At 46.0% G+C, this 20300-nt stretch overlaps 1 protein-coding gene across 1 annotated transcript in view; it reads left to right on the top strand.

Moving 5' to 3' along the window:
* LOC308378403 (cadherin-6-like) overlaps positions 1–19994 on the top strand; it is a gene marked incomplete at its 3' end in the record, with an annotated part of 27361 nt that extends 7367 nt beyond the window's left edge. Inside the window, exons 2-11 of the mRNA XM_080855303.1 lie at positions 4422–4716; positions 8254–8373; positions 9979–10146; positions 12524–12711; positions 13538–13791; positions 16440–16576; positions 16955–17076; positions 17713–17830; positions 18219–18470; positions 19453–19994. Of these exons, the coding sequence (XP_080711429.1) occupies positions 4422–4716; positions 8254–8373; positions 9979–10146; positions 12524–12711; positions 13538–13791; positions 16440–16576; positions 16955–17076; positions 17713–17830; positions 18219–18470; positions 19453–19994 (2196 nt within the window). The remainder of the gene's footprint in view (positions 1–4421; positions 4717–8253; positions 8374–9978; positions 10147–12523; positions 12712–13537; positions 13792–16439; positions 16577–16954; positions 17077–17712; positions 17831–18218; positions 18471–19452) is intronic.
* Between the last annotated feature and the right edge of the window lie 306 nt (positions 19995–20300).

Raw genomic sequence — 20300 nt, 5'->3', positions numbered from 1 at the left:
TGGAGAAGGCCTTCATTTGTGTGTTTCTTGTGTCTTGACTGAGAGGGAGAGAAGGCTTGATGACATCGGTCTGTGTGTGGGTGGTATTGTCGGCTCTCTCCCGTCTGAAGGGTCAGAGAAGTTGATTGAGTGATGGAATGGGCGTGTCTGCACGCAGACTGGACATAGGCAAGGACACTTTGCTGTTCATTGAAATACTGAGATGGAGGGAGTCAACAGCTGGAGAGGTGTGAACTGGAGTATGTGCTTGTCACTGTGATGTAAGAGCATGGAACAGGATTGTGTGTGTGTGTGTGTGTGTGTGTGTGTGTGTGTGTGTGTGTGTGTGTGTGTGTGTGTGTGTGTGTGTGTGTGTGTGTGTGTGTGTTTGTGTGTTTGAGAGGGAAAGACAGAGAGAAGCAATCTCTAGTAAGTATAGACATCTGGAATATGTCAATTCAATTTGATTTATATAGCACCAATAACAACTGAAATTTTCTCAAGGCACTTTACAGAGCCTAGAGCCGGAACCCCCAGAGAAAGCACTAAGTTTATAGGGACAAGGAACAATTACCTTTTAACAGGAATAAACTTTAAGCAGAACCTAAAAGGAGGGGGGGACCCATCAGCTGGGGGCAGACCGGGTGGAAGGATAAAAAAAGAGAGGGGTTAGAGAAAATAGGAGGAGGAGAGAGAATCAAAGCGAGCTGAATAATTCATATACACATCAGAATAAAACATATACATTCCATATCCATGACGCATACTAGATGGTATATGGGCCATTCTACCGAATTTGTGTAATATGCAGTCCCTCAACAATAAAAACTATTTACAAAACAATTAGGTATTTAGGCATAGATATTTAATTAGAAAATGTTATGGTCTATATAAACCAAATGCATTACATGAGATAGTGATAAGCTAAATATAAACAAAATCATCATTTATAGGGTACTTTCTATTGGGAAGTAGCTGTCCCCAACCCTGACATCTAAATTTCAATACCTTTAAATAACACTTTTCAATTTTTTTTGATTTTTTTCAATGATTTAATTTCAAAGATCTTTATGATTGGGTTGAAACAGAACTTGGAATATTTAGATTTATTGTGGGTTTAATTTTTAAATCAATTTACTATACTCAAAAAATCATGTCCCTAGTTTTCATGTCACTACCGAAACACAAGAGTTTTAGTTAATTGGCTGAGCCTGTGTTTTAGCCACGACTCTGCATTTTTGACCATGAAGTGACACTGCATCTCTGTCCCTCATGGTTGAATGGTAAGTAGCTAAATCCCATAGTTTTTATATAAATGTGTTCCAAAGTCTGAAAATCGATGTGTAACCTTAAGAATTGTCACTACCGAAACGCATGTTTTCTTCAATTAAGTAAACCTTTTGGGGTTTCATGGAAAATCTTATGTTTGTATGTGTGTTCACCTCTTCAAAGATGTGTTTGCAAGCCGTGTGCTTGCTACAATTCTTTATTTATGCTTAAAGTTAGCTAGAATTGTCACTACCGAAACAGTCACTACCGAAACATATGGTAGTGACCAGATGATTTCGGTAGTGACAAAATGAAATGGTAAGTAGTTCAATCCCATCATTTTTAAATAACTGTGTTGTGTGGACTAAAGGGCGGCCCAGAGCACCTTTTGGATGATTTTGGAAAGAGAAATTAACATCCATCCAACAGTGCAGTCACTAGCGAAAGAGTGCAGTCACTACCGAAACAGATAAATTGAACTTGAAAATTTGGTAAAAAATTAATTTCTATGGATTTCATTGTGAAAACCTTCAAGAGATATTTGTAAAAATACTCTTCAGAGAAGGGAAGGAAACACAATCTGAACAGGTCAATAATAATACTTTTTTACTATAGTAAATGTGATGTTTCGGTAGTGACAATTTTTGGAAGAGGAAAAACATTCCAACACATTCTGAAAATACAATATAAAACTTGACTGTTCTTTTACTAGATATGTGTACTTTAGATATGGTACAATATACATATGGACAAAGTTTTGGGAATAAACCATAAAAAAATCAAAATATATCCGACATGACTTTGCATCAATTCGGTAGAATGGCCCATATACATGATATATACTAGATTGATTGTGGATAAAAATGGAGAGTGAGGATTCAATGTATTGCCTGTAGAAAATCGTATTGGGAAGACTTTCCTCATAAGGTTACTATTATAACTATTATGACAAGCAGAGCAATGAAGCAGAAAACGATGTCAGTGATGGTGTTCGTTTATATTACTGGTAAATAGGCTGGCACATAGTATGTACATGTATCATAAGGAGAGTAGAGTTTGTGCATAACAGCTGGGTGGGAAAGGGCAGCTGTAAGCAGAGGGTTTCTGCAAGTAGACTGCAGCAGCATTCCACAGTGGAGATAGGAGGTTAGGAGGGAAGAAAAGAGATAAAGTGAGTGAACAGAGCTGGGTTGCCTTATATGCATATATGAACTTATAGATTATGGTGATGAGGAACAATGTTATCACATCCATCAGCGAAGTGAAGAGATTGAATCAAACTATGCTGAGGGAGCAGCTACTGGTGTGTGTGTGTGTGTGTGTGTGTGTGTGTGTGTGTGTGTGTGTGTGTGTGTGTGTGTGTGTGTGTGTGTGTCGTTATGGAACAGAATGAGGAGCAGGATTGTGTGTGTGTCAGTGTTTTAAAAAATGCATTTAAGGGTGGCTACCAAGAGCTACTAAAGAGAATCTTAGATTAGAAACAACAACCACGTTGCCAGGGTGAACTTTTAAGGTGAATTGTTTTGTTTGTTCTGTTGTTCACCGGGCTGTTGTTTGCTATTCAGGGTCAGACCGCATAAGAGGAAAATAACATATAGCTGAGAAAATGAAAATAAAAAATACAAAGCAACAAAACAAGACAAAATGCATTTTGCTCTCAGTCAGAGTGTTTTGGGGGCCCAGTGCAAGAGCAGACAAATATGACATTGATTAAAGATGTTTACAGGCTAAAGGTGGTCATTTCTCTCCAGACTACTCTCACAACAAGAGGCATGAGCTGAGCCATCCGGCACCTGAACCGCACTGAATTTATCATGAGGGAAGGGAAGATGTGGAGGGGGAGAGGGAGAGGGGGTGACGAGAGGGATGAGAGAGAAGGCAGCAAGGCAGACGGGTAAAGAAGTGAGAACGGAGAAAATGAGCGTCTGCTCGAATAGGAAGACAGAACGTGGGCCAGGCCCGGTGAGACGGATCGGCTGTCTGGTGTGCTATAGAATTGACCCGTCTGTTGTCAAGGCAATCTTCTGCTTCCCTCTGTGCTAATGGTCAGGTCTGTAATCACTGTTTCATCTAATATTGCCTCCAATATCTACGAAACAGCACAATGCGTTACTGACCCCCCGTTTCTGAACCCGACCTCAAACCATACAGGTCAGAGGACACATGGCTACATGCGTTATACACAAGATTGGTAACCAGGAGCTTAATGCCTTTTCACGTGAATGGATTCTCTAGTCATTAATCACGGAGCGGCAATATGCATAACATCATTGGGCGCGAAACAAAAACAACCTGGCTAAATTATGCATCCTCCTCATAATCCAGTTTGAGCGATGAGCCCTGTGATGTATGCCTCTGCCTCCGATCGCTACTTAGTGATAATGCACATTATGCAGCCCTACATGGCGTGGCCATTAGAAAAAGGTTTTACTGATGCGTCTCGCAGGTAAGAAAGCCCATATCTCACTGCCGAGGCTGGTCGGGTCGCCGTGGGAACCCAGCATTAATCTGCGCTCCCATCTCTCCTGCTGGAGCCTCTAAAAGGGGCATAATGTGAGGCCGGGGGCCCAGGGAGGCTCGCGCAGTTAAATGATGACAGTGGAGTATATGATATTGATCACGTCCTTATTAACCTCGCGGGGCACGGACAGGGAGGTAATTGAAATAAAAAGTATTGATTTCAGAAGCTGTAATAAAATGCATTATCATCATGGAGATTGAATGATGCTGTAGATTAGGTACCAGAGAGCCGGAATGGAGCCGCATTTGCTATTCCACACTGCTCTTCTCCATTTTTCTACCACACCCTGTCTGTCTGTCTGTGTGTCTGTCTGTGTTTGTGTGGCCTCTTTTTCTCACACTTTCTGTATTCCCTCTCTCTCCTCTTTTCCGCGCTTCTTGTCTCATTCAGTCCCCGGGTTTCAATCTCTTTGTTTCTTTTTTCTTTGTCTCTCTCACAAATCTGAATCTGAATATGAATGGTCTTTATTGACTTTACATCTATTGAGCGCTTAAGCCATCAGGTAATGTTGTTCACTTAAGAGTTCTCTAATAATTAAACACTGCTTGCCCCCCCCCCCCCCCCCCCCATCCATTTCCCTCTCTCCTTCTCCTTCTCCCTCTCTCTCTTTCTCCCTCTCTCTCTTTCTCCCTCTCTCTCTCTCCCTATGTAGCTTCACTCTGACCAGGACCCAGGAGACGGAACCGTGCGTTACGTGCTGACGGGCGAGGGCGCGGGTGACGTCTTCACCATCGATCCACGCTCGGGTGACATCCATGCCATCAAGCGCCTGGACCGCGAGGAGCGCGCCACCTACACGCTGCGAGCTCGTGCCGTCAGCAACAAGACAAACCGCTCGCTCGAGGATTGGACCAACTTCACCATCAAGATCCATGACATCAACGACAACGCGCCCACCTTCACCAAGTCCCTCTACATGGCCAGCGTGCCCGAGATGTCTGACGTGGGTGAGTGGTACACAGATTTGTGCAGGGTTCTTGTAATACCATAGACTCACAACACAACTCGAGTCAGTACAATACAACAAAGCAGTCCCCAGCTACTATGCTGCTCACTGTAAAGTAATGCATATCATTGAAAATTCAAGGACATCAAGATAAACAACACTGATTTTTGAGTGCCATATGCTTATGACAGAATTTACATACGATGCACACTAACCCTACATGATGTGAATAAGCGGTAGTGGACTTGAACGTGTGTGTGTGTGTGTGTGTGTCAGCTTGGTGGAGGCCCTTTGGTTAGAGGGCCTTAACTAATTGTGAGCTCATGATGCCAGGGCAGGTGTCCTTTTACCAATTAGCCACAGCTAATTACCAAAAAACCCCACCTGTGAGACAGTGCCCTACCATGTAACCTATCCTATCCTAACATCAGTTTCTGTGGTTCTAAGTGGAAGTTTTTTTCCCCCCCGTATAGTCTTAATGACATTTGTCCTCAGCATGGAAAACGACATCCTCAGCCAATACCAGTGGGTGGGCTTGTCAATACACAAGTGAAAGAGCCCTCGACTGACTCCCTGAGTCTGAAAAGAGACCCATCATTAGAAATCAGTGTCCTGCTGTTCACAGTGGACCACTGATGGCGTTCTGCCCTGAAACATCCCACCACCCCAAAATAGACCAGCAATCAGTCACATCCCAGAAAAAAATCCTGCTCCGTAAATCACTTCCTATCCCAGCTTATGCATGCATGCATAGGGCGGTAGTTAACAGTACGCATGTGGCGTTGGCTCTGCCGATGGTGAGGGCACAGTTCCTAACTAAATCCCGGTAAATGCGGCTAAATCTGGCCCCGCAGCTGGGTCAGGAGATGGCGGCAGCTGACCTGGCGTTGGGATGGGGGGTTGGGTCTCTCTGTGGTGAGGACTAGCGAGCGCTATTGATGCCCCTCCATGTGATCCTCGACCACAGATATGGGGATTACAGGGGGGGCTGATGTACCAGCGAGACTTTTAAGGGGATCAATGGAGCTCTATCAATCATCATAATTAAAAAGTGTGTGGGTCGGTATGTGTGTGTGTTTGTGAGTGTGTGTGTGTGTGTGTGTGGGGGGGGGGGGGGGGGGGGGGTCAGCTGGATTGACTGATGGAATGAATGGCATTAGCTAACATTTACTGTATTAACTAAGTGGTTAAGTCCGAAAGGGCCTTGTACCGGGGCTCCATCTCAGAGAGTGTATCGGATTTTTATTCATTCGATTTCCCCCACTTAAGCTTTTAATAAAACATTTAATTACATCACATTACAGCTCTGGCACGTTGTCAGGCCTGTGTTGGTTTCAAGAATGTGCGTCTCGCCGTGAGTGCACAAGTGTGCAAGTCTGAGCAAACTCGTGATGTATTTGTTACACTGTAGAGTGTTAAAGTCTCTGTCTATGTTAGTGTAGCTCACACACTGGGGAATTAAGATAGAGAGAGACAGAAAGAGAGTGTGTGTGTGTGTGTGTGTGTGTGTGTGTGTATGAGAGAAAGTAAATGGGGCGTGTGGCTTGCTCTGTCAGTGTAAGTGTCTTTGCCTGAATTAATTGTCTGGGAAGTCTCTCACAGCAGAACTTGGGAGTGTGTGTTTGCATGTGTGTGTGTGTGTGTGTGTGTGTGTGTGTGTGTGTGTGTGTGTCTGTGTATGTGTTTGTGTGTGTGAGAGTGCAGGAGAGTGTAAATATGATGTGATGTGTTTATCATCTGGGAGTCTCCGACCCTAACGCATCTCGTAAAGAGCCTCGGTGCTTGCCACTACCACCTCGTCTCTTGCCTCCTGCCTCTCTTGACGGGAAAACGATCGCTCAGCTGTTCGCCGTGAAGGACGAGGCGCCAGAACTGATAGAGTTGTCTTAAAACCGTCAAGAGCTTGGCTTTTAAAATACAGCAGAGAGAGAGAGAGAGAGCAAGAGAGAGAGAGAGAGAGAGAGAGAGAGAGAGAGAGAGAGAGAGAGAGAGAGAGAGAGAACCCATGTTAACACTCCTGAGTGAATATGACTACCGAGTTGGAAGGGGATAGCAGCCTTCTATCAGCTTGCAAAGCCTTCATTCAACTCAGTCTGACTGCTTGAGTTATGTAAGGGAAAACGGCCGACGAGCTGTACAGTTCTACAAAGATAATGGATGATGCGGGGCAAAGAACTCCACGACGCGCAGTCCATTATCTTTGTAGAACTGTACAGCTCGAAGGCCGTTATCCCGCTTATCTCCCGTTTACAACATCCAAAAATTGTTTTTATTATTATCATTATTTAGAATGTCCTTTATCTTTAGGAAACTTAATATGCATAATAACCTGATGAATTCTTGATTTGAAGCCTAGTGCTCCCGTTAGAGAAAGTAGTGAGTTTTTTCAACAAAAAAAACGTTACGTTAGTTGTCAATGGTAACCAATCAAGAGCATTGATATGGAACGGCGATTTAACTTTTCTACTGGGACTACGTCCAAGGTGTCCGTCTATACGAACTTAATGTACACCCCATTAGCCAATCAGAAAACAGTATTTCATTCCAGAGGGACATAAGTTTTAATAACGATCAACTGACACTCAAAGCCTTTATTCAACTCAGTCTGACTGCTTGAGTTATGTTTTAAAAACAGATCAACTGACACTCAAATACACAGAAATAAACAGACACACACATACAAACTACAAACAAACAACAAATAACTGTTGCAGGTTTTATATAACAGTAAATATTCAGGATTTTTTTTCGAAACTCACAGAAATGTACATGTACACACACACACACAGATATTCTTACATCCATAAGCTTATGTACACACAGAAACAAACACAGTCGAATGCTCAGCCACGCATGAAAACAATACAACACACTCCTACGCAGTGTGTTTTTGGTATATTTGATCGTTTTTTTACCTGCGGCGTGTCCTTTTGTTATTTCTGCACGGCCATTAGGTGGCTGCACTGCAGTAATGGAGTTTATCCAGCTAATAAGCCTCCTGGGCAGAGTTCTGTGGAGGGATGCAGCCCAACCTCTGACCTCAGTCATCTCCACGGCAAGCCCAGGCGCTCCGTGCCGCATGAATCATGCAGGCTCCTGCTCGCTCTCTCCCTTCTAACCATGCTTCAGGAGGACACGCACACAGGCACACACACACACACACACACACACACACACACACACACACACACACACACACACACACACACACACACACACACATACATACATACATGCAAACGTGGCTCACTTTGAAGGCCTAATGGAATTTTTCCAGTCGGTTTGAGGCCAAGGCTCCTTTTCTTTTAGTAATGATGGTCAAATAACAAGAGAGGAGAGATACAGAACAAAACAATTTAGTGAGAGGAGTGGGGGGGGGGGGGGGGCTAAAGTGCTCTAATGAGGGGCTGTGTGGCAAAGGATGGACTAAGATGACTGCAGGGCTTCGAGGAAGGGACATAATAAGAGGTAACAGCGGATGGCTGGATGGATGGAGAGAATGACAAAAAAAAAATGAAAAGCCTTTTTGCCTCCACAGGGACGTCAGTGATAACGGTGACGGCCACTGATGCGGACGACATCTCCTACGGCAACAGTGCCCGCGTGGTCTACAGCATCCTGCAGGGCCAACCCTACTTCTCAGTGGAGCCTAACACAGGTGGGTCTGTCTCTCTGTTTCTCTCTCCCTCCCACTCTCTCTCTTTCTCTCTATAGACACGTGTGTGTGTGTGTGTGTCATTCTGTGAGGGAATGTACATGTGTGGGTGTGAGTGTATATGAAAACCATAATGCAGTTATACCTTCACTTTACTCCCCCTTCTCTATCTGTCATTATCTCTCTATGCATTCCCATGTAAACAAGACTACTGTATAATCCTCTCCTTTGCTTGCCTTTCCCTAAAAGGCAGAGTTGATTGTTTGCATCTGGGCTTGGGTGTGTGTTCTTGACTGTAGCTATCCCCTGTGTGTGTGTGTGTGTGTGTGTGTGTGTGTGTGTGTGTTCTGGCTGCAATCATATAATCATGTGTAAAGTGGGGCGCTCCTGCTGCCTGTCTTACACAAAAGGGAAACGGAGACAAAAAAAAGGCCGTTTGTGGATTAGCAGACAGCTTAGCACTAATATGCTTTATCCCTGGTGGGCCTCACAATCTGATATCTCCCCCCCCCCCCCTCTATTCCCATCTCAAAGAGGAGAAGCCCTGTCCTGAAATCATAAGCTCTGTGTGTACATATGTGTGTGCAGTGAGAGATAGGGAGAATATGGATTGAATAAGAGCGAAGAAGACACACTACACAGATATTCTGAAAATGTGTGTCTGAATGTGTGTGTGTGTGTGTCTGTACATCTGAATAGAGTTGCTTCCCGTGAACAGTGAACAAAGTATTGCACTGTTTACCAAAACCTGAGCTCTCTCTTTCTCTGTCTGTGTGTGTGGTGTGTGTGTGTGTGTGTGCGTGTGTGTGTGTGAGTGAGTGAGTGAGACACAGACAAAACTGAGATAATGACTGCATTTTCAATACTGACAGTAAAAGTATGTGATGGTCAGGACAGATTGAAAATCACTTATTCTGTGTTTGTGTTACAGCAGGGTATATTGTGTGTGTGTTAAAGAGAGAGACAGAGAGAGAGAGAGAGAGAGAGAGTGTGTGTGTGTGTGTGTCTCCTGAGTGATTGGGCTTCATATCAGCTCTGTTGGATATTCACTAAAACTCCTCTGGGAAGAGAAAAACACAAGAAGCGCTGAACTCTGTCAATGCAATCTCATCCTGCCCTTTACTGTAGAACTACAGGAGGAGAGAAGACATGCTGAGTCTTTGGGGATGTTTGGAAACGTGTGAAACGTGTCTCAAAAGACAAAAGCGTCAGAGTGTGATGACAGGATAGGCACTATGCCTCTGTGCTCTCAAGTCAATTATCCCTGCAGCTGTATTCTCTGGCTTATGAATTAACAAATCCATCATAACCTGTGTGAGTGTAGTGAAACACCACCTGTGTGTGTGTGTGTGTGTGTGTGTGTGTGTATGTGTGTGTGTGTATGTGTGTGTATGTGTGTGTGTGTGTGTGTGTGCACAACAGACCGCAAAACTTCAAACATTTGTGCAGTATTTGCGTGTGTTCTGTGTGTGTGTGTGTGTGTGTGTGTGTTTGTACACAATGGATTGCAAAACGGAAAACATCTGTGTTGTGTTTTAATACATCTTCTCCATGCTAATAACATGTTTTGTGTGTGTGTGTGCGTGTGCGTGTGTGCTGTCGGCACAGGCCTCATCCGAACGGCCCTGCAGGACATGAACCGGGAGAACCGGGAGCACTACCAGGTGGTGATCCAGGGCAAGGACATGGCAGGCCAGATGGGGGGGTTGTCTGGGACCACCACCGTCAGCATCACACTGAGCGACGTCAACAACAACCCACCGCGCTTCCCCCAGGGTGAGTGAACACACACACACACACACACACACACACACGCACACGCATAGACAAACACACACACACACACACACACACACACACACACACACAGTTAAGAGTTAGTATCGCCCACGACCAGAGCAGCAACTGACTACGCTACCCCCCTACACACACACACAAACACACACACACACACAGACACAGACAAACACACACACAAAAACACACACACACACACACACACACACACACACACACACACACACACACACCAGAACAGCAACTGACTACGCCTCCCATAGGGTGACCTTGTTGTCCTTTACACATGCACACGCACACACGCAGACACAGACACAGACACAGACCGAAACACACACACACACACAAACACACACACACACACAAACGCAGACAAACACAGAGTTAGTCCCACCGACCACCAGCTGACCAAACTCTGTCTTATTTTACTTTTTCTTTATTCTCCTCTCTGTCCTCCCCTGTTTTTCTGCCACCACTGTTCACATCACACCCAGTCAAAGAAGAAATAAACATGAATGGGTTGAGAAGGATAGAAAAATAGATGGATGGATAAATAGACAGATAGATAAATAGACAGATGGAAGACCGGATGGATGTGGGAGTGTCACGGTGGCCCTGTCCATCTGTTGCCAGCTCTGGTGGGGGTAGGGTTGAGGTTACTGAGGAGAAGGGGTGGGGTGGGGTCAGGGGTGGGGGGGGAGAGTTGGATTGTGGGAGTTTCTATCCAGTCAGAGGATAATTACAGACTACAGGGAAGGGCCCTCTTTGTGTGCACTAATCCCTGTTAAATGAGAGGAGAGCGCACTCCTCGGGTTTCATCTATCTATCGCTCTCTCTCTCTCTCTCTCACCCACTTTTTCTCCCTCTCAGTGTTTCTTCAGCTCACTTATTATCACTCCATTTCCATCTCTCTGTCCTTGATTTCTACCCCAATCGTATTGGACACTTTTAGTTTAATTTATTCTTTCTTTCTATCTTGCTTTCTCCATCCCTCTCTCTCTCTCTCTCTCTCTCTTCATGCATGCATCTTGTGAAGTGCAGACACAGCTGAAACAGATTGACAGATTACTGGTGTCACTCCGTTTCCCCTTACTCTGTGTGTGTGTGTGTGTGTGTGTGTGGCCTGATGTAAGTCCTTTCACATTACAGAGAGCATGCCATCGCAGCAGCCTCGCCACATTCATCACACCCCTCAACAGGGACAAACACATCATCACATCACAGCTCTCTCCAAGACAGAGAGAGAGAGGGATGGAGAGAGAGAGAGAGGGAATGAGTGAGAGAGATGGAGGGGAGAGGGAGGGAGAGAATAATAGGAGAGAGAGGGGCTGAGAAAATGATTGAAGGTGATAAAAATAGAGAAAGAACAGGAGGGAGGGTGGCAACTCAGGCACAGATGAAAGTGATGGAGTGAGAGAGAGAGGGATGAGCAAACAGAGGAAAGAAGTGAGAGAGAGAGAGTGACAGAAGGGAAGGTGTGTATTCTAATCAGCAGTAAGGAGAGGAGTGAGTGCCACTCCCTGATGTTGTCAAGTGTGAGGGCTATGCCACCACGCTAAATGCCTTTTTATTCCTCCAGGCATTTGTCAGAGTGAGTGTGTGTGTGTGTGTGTGTGTCTGTGTGTGTGTATGTGTGTGTGTGTGTATGTGGGGCAAGATGCTTTGTGGTCTGCCATATCCCTGTCAGAATGCTTTACGGCTGAGGTGCTGTGTGTTTATCATCTCCTGTGGGGCAATGCAGGTATTTATTTAAAAGGAACAGCAGGACTGCAGGGTTATACACACATCCAGAATCTTTCACACACACTCAGAATCTCTCTCACACACACTCAGATTCACAATGGGCACAGGGTGACGCATGACATAATAAATAGCTTATGACTGTGCGTATTAGAGTTTGCCTGTGTGTGTGTGTGTGTGTGTGTGATGGTGTGTGTGTGTGTGTGTGTGTGTGTGGAGGTGCTGGAGATTTTGTGATGTGACGGTTAACCTTTCGTTTCTGAAAGACTTTTTTTTACTGCAGCCCAATCATGAGTGGAAAACTCTTCCCCAACGTGAAAGCTCTTAAGCCCATCACACACGAGCCAAGGGCATCAGCAGTCACCATTTCTAGCAGAACTACCTAACAGAACCCTGCAAACAGAGCAGTGTGTGTGTGTGTGTGTGTGTTAAATGTAGTTTGCTTTGTGGGTGAAATTCCACTGAACTTCAGAAGAAAACATTCTTATGTGAATATTTGAGTGTAGGTGTGTGTTCCAAGTGTATTCATTCAGTATCCCAAAGTCAATCATGTTTCGACAAAACCATTGAAGCAATCATTCTTATTTGAATGTGGGTGTGTGTGTGTGCCCTTCAGGTGTGTATCAGTTCAGCATCCTCGAGTCGGCACAGCCAGGTTCGGTGGTTGGACGTCTGCAAGCGAGAGACAACGACGTAGGGAGAAACGCTGAGATGGAGTACAAGATCTCCAGCGAGGAGGGCCGCGACGTCTTCAAGATCACCACTGACAAGGACTCTCAGGAGGGCATCCTCACTCTCAACCTGGTGAGCATTTACCCATCAATAACCTATGGCCCTCTGCCCACGCACTCATCTGTTCACCCGCCATTATATCATATTATTGACCTATTTCAAAGCTGTTTCTTTTTTCCCCAACACCTTCCCCTTTGCATTCATCCATAAATACTCTTTCCTATACATACTCTTGCGTACATCTGTCTCACCCAATATATGTGTACTATACCTCGTCTCTCTATCTATTTCCCACCTATTTCTACACTCCTCTATGGCATCACTGTGTGTTCCTTTGGACTTCTTTCTGCCTGTAAAGTTGTGATCCTGACTCACAAAGTGGTTCACATCCTGCCACGAAAACTGCCTTTTGTGTGGTGCTTTGACACTGCCACCACCTCTTTTAATTTACACCCATAATGGTGTTTTGTGTTCCTGTGTCTCTGGTGTGGACGTTGGACACCTAATCATGCAACATGTTTTATTCACTAACACTACTAAGGCACAAAGCACGGCCCTAATGAGACACAGATCCAAAGCAGCATTAGTTCCCACAGTATCAGCTCATTCAGCTAACTTAGTCTCAGCACCTGCCTCCACTGAAACACACACGGCCAACGCCAACTTGCAGAAAACAAGAGCAGAAGAGTCTGAGAGAAGGAGGACGGGGCAGCACATTTGCTAATGTCCTTTCCAATCTGGAACATAATGTAAAAAAATACAATTTATCAATATTTTGGTTTTGAAGAAACTGCACAAGTGGCCTACTCAAATCCATCTTTAGTGTTGTAATGACATAGCAAGTGGTGTTTCTCCTTGTCATGTGTTGCGTAAGTCACCACTTTCCCTGCTCTTTCAGCCAGTGGACTACGAGAAAAAGCGCATGTACTCGCTGCGGGTCCAGGTGGAGAACCGCTACCTGGACCCGCGGTTCCGCATGCTGGGGCCGTTCCACGACACGGCGGTGGTGAAGGTGGCGGTGGAGGATGAGAACGAGCCGCCTGTCTTCCCGAGGTCCTCCTACCTGATGGAGGCGCTGGAGAGTGCTCCTGTGGGCACCATCGTCGGCTCCGTCAGTGCCATGGACCCCGACAACAACCGGAGCCCCGTCAGGTACTTAGGCGGGCACGCACGCACACACAGCCTTGATATTGTTATCTACAGGTACTTTGTTAAGCACATCTGGAGGAGTACACACATCACAGTCTCATATGCATTAACACAATCAAGCTTGTGCTTACATGACTTTCTGAATGAACACAGGTCTGTATCCTTGAGGAAAAAAGCTGTATCCTGTTACAAAAGCTTCTCTAGTAGACATATTATGTAAAGTAATGCTGGCTACTTCACATCAGACCTCTCCTGCTCTTTCTCTCGCTCTCTCTCTCTATGTGTACTGAATACATTTTTGCTGCCATGAAGGTGAGGGAGAAGAAAGAGTAAACACAGTGGACCACTTCACTTGCTCTCAGACTCTCAGGGTTTGGTACCAGAGGCCCCCACTCCAGACTATAGCAGAAAAGAACAGGGAATTCAGCTTCTGTTGCTTTGCACTCGTGGAAAAGTACTGGCTCTGAACCCACTCCCTCTCTACCCCCCTTTCAGTAGCCACCATGGGCCTCTGGACTCTCACCAAAGCCCTAGCGCTTAGCAGGCAAACATGCCCACTGCTGCCTCCGTCACAGGACTTCCTGTGCAAAACCAGCCACCAGGAAATGGGAGGAAAACAGGGATGTGGCTGGCATGATTAGGACGCGAGGGGGGTGTGCGGGTGGTGGTGGACGGGGGGTGTCCAGCTGCGAACAGCTCCTCAGGACTGACATTAAAACACCATTATCTCCCGGCGCTAATCAGAGGAGGAGTCTACCGCCCACTGAATTATGGCGGATATTAGAAAAGCAATTAGCCATTGAACAAACGCCACCAACTAAATGAGAGGAGACGTACAGCTGGGGAAAGAGAAGGGGAGCAGAGATAGAGCCAGCTACCGAAAATGAGGGAATGGGGGGGGGGGACAGCCAGAGAGAGAGAGAGAGAGAGAGAGAGAGAGAGGGAGGGAGGGGAATTTAGCAATCAGATAAAAACCCATAGGTTGACAGCGGAGGTGTGGAGGTGGTGATGTAGCAGAGGGGTTTGGGTGAGGAGAGGGAGGTTTCAGAGTCTCAGAAAGAGCCACACACTGATCGTACACTCTCACACACACACATACTCTCTCTCTCTTTCTCTCAGACACAGACACAGACACACACACACACACACACACACACACACACCCCCCGCGGGGAGGGCAACATCCTCCTCCTATTTCCTGTGCTGCTCCTCCGCCCCATTAATCAAACTGATGTATGGTGTTCATCTGAAAGCACGCACGAGAGAAACAAAACACAAGCGTATAACCTGTGTGTGTGTGTGTGAGAGAGTGAGTGTGTGTGTGTGTGTGTATCTGTATCTGCGCATGTGTATTCCCCTATCAACCGATCAGTGTCAGCGATTAACACCCTTGGGTCGCGCTATTATCTTATTAGAGCGCGAGTGCGGCAGAAGTGTGTCAGCCTCCCGCATTAGCCACTGCCGCCGCCGCCGCCGCCAATGCCAGACGCTCTCCGTAGCTCTAAATAGGTCAGGCGCCTTGGATCGCCGTGGCAATGTTGGCCAAGCAAGCTCCGGCTAATGATAAACTTCATTAAGCAGAGAGAAGGGCATACTTACCTGTGCCCTGGTCTCCTTGGGGCCGGGAAAGGCACCCAGGGCTAATAATGACTAATGCCGCCATTACGCGGAAACGCTGTTAACAACGGACATTAGATGTTCCACCGGTGGGCTCATTTCATTTTTGCTTTGTGCGCTTCAGAGCAATTCAATTATTTTCATGTGGTTTCACAAATAAGCTTCATTAGCCCGAGAGCAAACCATGTTAAAACCACCCCGCCCTGAGACTGTTTTTGATGGGTGACAGTTAGTTACAGGTTTTTTGTTGTGTGAATGGGTGAACTTAGCCTGGATACCAGCCTGAACTCCGCCCACAAAATTTTTGGTCTGGGAGATTCAGTCTGGAGTCGAGCTAGTTGGGAGGGATTCAAACCCACCGAAAAGTGATCTGACCAATAAAATTGTAAGGGCGGGCTTTATACGTTGATGGACAGATATAGATAGAATAGCCTATACATCGGACAAAGATGGCGCCGTCTCGGGAGCTTAGTGGGACATATTTTATATGATTTAAGCTATCTACACAACTTTTTTTATGTCTACATTGACTCGGTTAGTTGTGTATACGCAAAACGAGTGTTGCCAAAGATTGTAGGTCTTAACTGAAGCACTCTAGACCATTATTGATCGGTTATGCTAACGCGTAGACAAAAAAAAACATTGAAACAAATGGTAGCTTCTAGCCTTGAGTGCTAATTAAGTAATGTGAGCAGGCATATCTCAACAGATATTGACAGCGCATTCATTTTGAAAGAGGAACAGAGAAACGCGTTCAAGGCATTTGTCGATTGAAAAGATGTTTTTGCCGTCCTTCCTACGGGATCAGGTAAAAGTTTAATCTATCAGATGGTAATAATACTACGTTGCTCTGATTGGTTCTAGGTATCCAATTCAGCAAAGAGGAATTTTCTTTCCTGGTTCGTTGAAACACGCCCCATAATCACAGCCCAATGGTTCGGTCTCAGACTCCTATTCTGACTAGAATTATGAGTATGACATCGTCAGGCTAGGGTGAACTCACTTCACCTGTGTCTGTTTGTCTCTTCGGGCAGGTACTCCATCGACCGGCACACAGACATGGACCGCGTCTTCAATGTGTACCCAGGGAACGGCTCAGTCTACCTCCAGAAGCCCCTGGACCGCGAGGAGCTTCCCTGGCACAACATCTCCATCAGGGCTGAGGAGTTCAGTGAGTGACTGTTGCTGCCAAACATCAAAATCACTCTGCTAACCGCTAACACTTGAAACGGCATCTTGAAGTTCTCTAAATAAGCCCTGTAACGCTAATGCTACATCAACTATAAATACTTCTGATGTGCACTTGCATAACTACTAACTCTACGTCTGAAGCACCGTGCCACATTTCTTACATAACCAAGATGAGGGATTAATCAGAATTGTGTTGGTGCTCACATCTGACATAAGAGCATGGAACAGGTCTTAATGTCACACTGAACACTCGTAATTCTCTCCCTCCTTTGCGTTTGTCACGGATCAATCCCCTAGAAATCCCATAATAGTTAGCAAAAGTTATAGTTGTATGCTGACTGCTTCCGTTATCTCCCAGACAACCTGAACCAGATCAGCCGTGTGCCTGTGTCCATCAAAGTCCTGGATGTCAATGACAACCCACCAACCTTCGCCACCTTTTACGAGACCTATGTCTGTGAAAACGCCAAAGCTGGACAGGTAAACCAACACACAGACACACACACACACACACACACAACCCCCTCTTTTCCCGTATACTCTTTCAACCTCCCTATCCTCACATTCTACATTTACGTCTGCTAATGACCCCTCCTAGATCTCTCCATTTCTTCCCTTTCACCCCGAGTACTCTCTTCTCTCTTCCTCGGCTCTGATTGCTCTCTCCATCTCCCTCACTCCATCCCCCTTATGCAACTGGTGTGTGACCTTGAGTGTGACCTTCCTCGGGAGCATGAGATCTAATAAACCTGACGGGGATGAGAATGCGTAGAGGAAAGGGGGGAAAAGAGAGAGAGAAAACATGTTGTACTGTAACTCAGGCATATCCCACTAAGGATTTCTACAGCCCCCATCATGGGCGTCTCAGTACATTAATAAACCATTCAAGTCCATTATCTCATAGATTCATGAAAATGTGAAGATGAACTCAGTGTACCCAGAAATGTACGGTTCTCACATTCTCAACCTCAGAATGCTCATCTCTTTGTTGCAGATTCAGATGCGTATGAGAATCAAAAACAAAAAATAAATACATGTGACAAAACCAGACTTTGACAGAGTAATACTTGAGGGTGTCACTGATGTGCTAAAGTCTCTGTGTGTGTGTCATCTCAGAGGATTCAGATGATCAGCGCCGCGGATCCAGACGAGCCAATCAGGGGCCAGCGCTTCTCATTCCGTCTGGCGCCCGAAGCCTCGGTCAAAGCCAACTTCACCGTCCGAGACAATAACGGTATGTTCCCATGACAACAGGCACCATCTGGGGCGTAATGAGAACATTCATAATGCATTAATTAGGAGTTATAGGTCTTTCAAATAAGAGATTTATAACCTCAGCCAACTCCTGACAAAGAACAGAATGTGTCATAAATCATTACAGACCCAGGCTTAAAGTTTCACTTCTTTAACTTCGTTTCATTCCTTACACATGCATATGATTTTTTCCCTCCGATTCTCTTGCACATGCCATTAATAATATTTCATCATACAGTACAGCTGCAAAGGGTTAGATACGAGATCTCGTTCAATAGGCAGTAGTAAGTAGAAATAGTGTGCTGAAACTCTTGGCTATGTCATGAACGGACAGCGCGAGTTAAAACTATGTGATTAATGTCAAACAGACAACACGGCGATGATCCTGACACTGCGCAGCGGCTACAGCCGACTCCAGCGGAGCCGCTACCTGGTTCCCGTGGTGATCTCCGACGGCGGCAGCCCCATGCTGAGCAGCACCAACACGCTGACAGTGCGTGTGTGCTCGTGCGATCGCGAAGGCAACATGAAGCTGTGCAACGCTGAAGCCCTCGTCCTCACGGCCGGCCTCAGCACCGGGGCACTGGTGGCCATACTGCTCTGTGTCTGCATACTCCTGAGTAAGTACTACATACACAACCAATAGTATTTTACACATTCTGGTTTATTACTCAGTGTACAACAGTCTATATAACTGCATACTTCACTCTATAAGGTAATATGATGACATACTTCTGCAATGTATTATTACAAAAATCTATATACTCTATGATATACATGCCATAAAGCTATACATTTTATATAATATTCAAAACGATAGGAGTATAACTTGGTGGAATGTTCTGTGAGGATGGAAGGCAAGAAGTATGTTGGGTCACTGTAATGTCTCATGTGGATCAACAACAAATCAAACTTACTTGCTCAAAATCCCACAAATCTTAATACTGTGACACAAAAGCACCTTTGTTGTTGTTGGTCAATATTTACTTTTTGACTCTGCACCTTGAAGTGTGTTTTGGTGTATATATGCGTGTGATTGTTTGTGACTTTTTCTCTTGTGCTGATCACAACGTAATATCTCCCCTGTCCCTGTAACCTTGATGTCTGTCACCATAGTAATCATGGGTCAGTTTCTGTGTTGGTCATGGCCATTATGCTGTCGCTGCCTCCTCTCCTCTCTCCACAAACTCATCATGCCGCTGCTCTCCTTCACTGCCTCCCTTACGCTTTCTCTTCATATTTCAATTTCACATTTTGGTATTGTTTCGGGAGTCCTTGAGAACCATGTTTTTGATCCTGTTCTTTTCTATATAAAAACTCCTGCTGCTGCTACTGCTGCTGCCATTCCTTGCTTGCTGTCTCTCTGTACCCACTTTACTCTTCATCTTTAAAGTTGTGTTGTCATTTGTCTTCATATCGATCTCAGCTTTTCTCCTCTTCCTTTCTTTGTGGCATCTTTTTTTGTTTTATTACTTTCTTCTCAAAGTCATGTTGTTCGCTGTCTCCATAGTGACCATGTTGTCGCCTCTCTCTCCCCCCCCTCTTGTCATCCCTTTCTTTCTTTCTCTCTCTCTCTCTTTCTCTCTGGTCTCTTTTCTCTAGTGCTGGTGGTGCTGTTCGCAGCCCTGCGGCGTCAGCGCAAGAAGGAGCCGCTGATCATGTCCAAGGAGGACGTGCGTGACAACGTGGTGAGCTACAATGATGAGGGCGGCGGAGAGGAAGACACGCAGGCCTTCGACATCGGCACACTGCGCAACCCCGAGGCGCTGGAGGACAGCAAGCTGCGGCGCGACATCATCCCCGACGCGCTCTTCCCGCCACTACCGCGGAGGCCGCCGCCATCCTCGGTCGCGGCCGCTGGTGGTGTTGGTGGAGTGGCGGGGGCCCTGCGCGACAACACCGACGTGCGGAACTTCATCTCCCAGCGGTTGTCGGATAACGACTCGGACCCCACGGCGCCGCCGTACGACTCGCTGGCCACCTACGCCTACGAGGGCAGCGGCTCTGTGGCGCAGAGCCTCAGCTCGCTGGAGTCGGCCGCCAGCGAAGGAGACCACGACTACAACTACCTGAGCGACTGGGGGCCGCGCTTCAAGAAGCTGGCAGATATGTACGGCGCTGAGGAAAGCGACAAGGACTCCTAACGCCCTGCGGGCTTGGAGGAGAAACGGCTGAGAAAACACAAACACACACACACACACACACACACACACACACACACACACACACACACACACACACATCCACACACACACACACCCTTACACACTCTCTCTCACACTCACACACACACAAACTAGAGCAGACTTTGCGAGCTCTGCAGGCTCTGGAGGTAAACAGACTCCGGTGATCCTGTGGTTTGGACATGTGGCGCGATAGAGACGGGAACTCCTGCAAAGGAAAGGCTAAGCAAAGGCTTCGACTTTCTATCTTCTTTTCTTTGTTTTTTC

The sequence above is a fragment of the Sprattus sprattus genome, assembly GCF_963457725.1.
Source record: "Sprattus sprattus genome assembly, chromosome: 17".
Lineage (NCBI taxonomy): Eukaryota > Metazoa > Chordata > Actinopteri > Clupeiformes > Clupeidae > Sprattus > Sprattus sprattus.
This window is presented reverse-complemented; position numbering and strand designations above follow the sequence as displayed.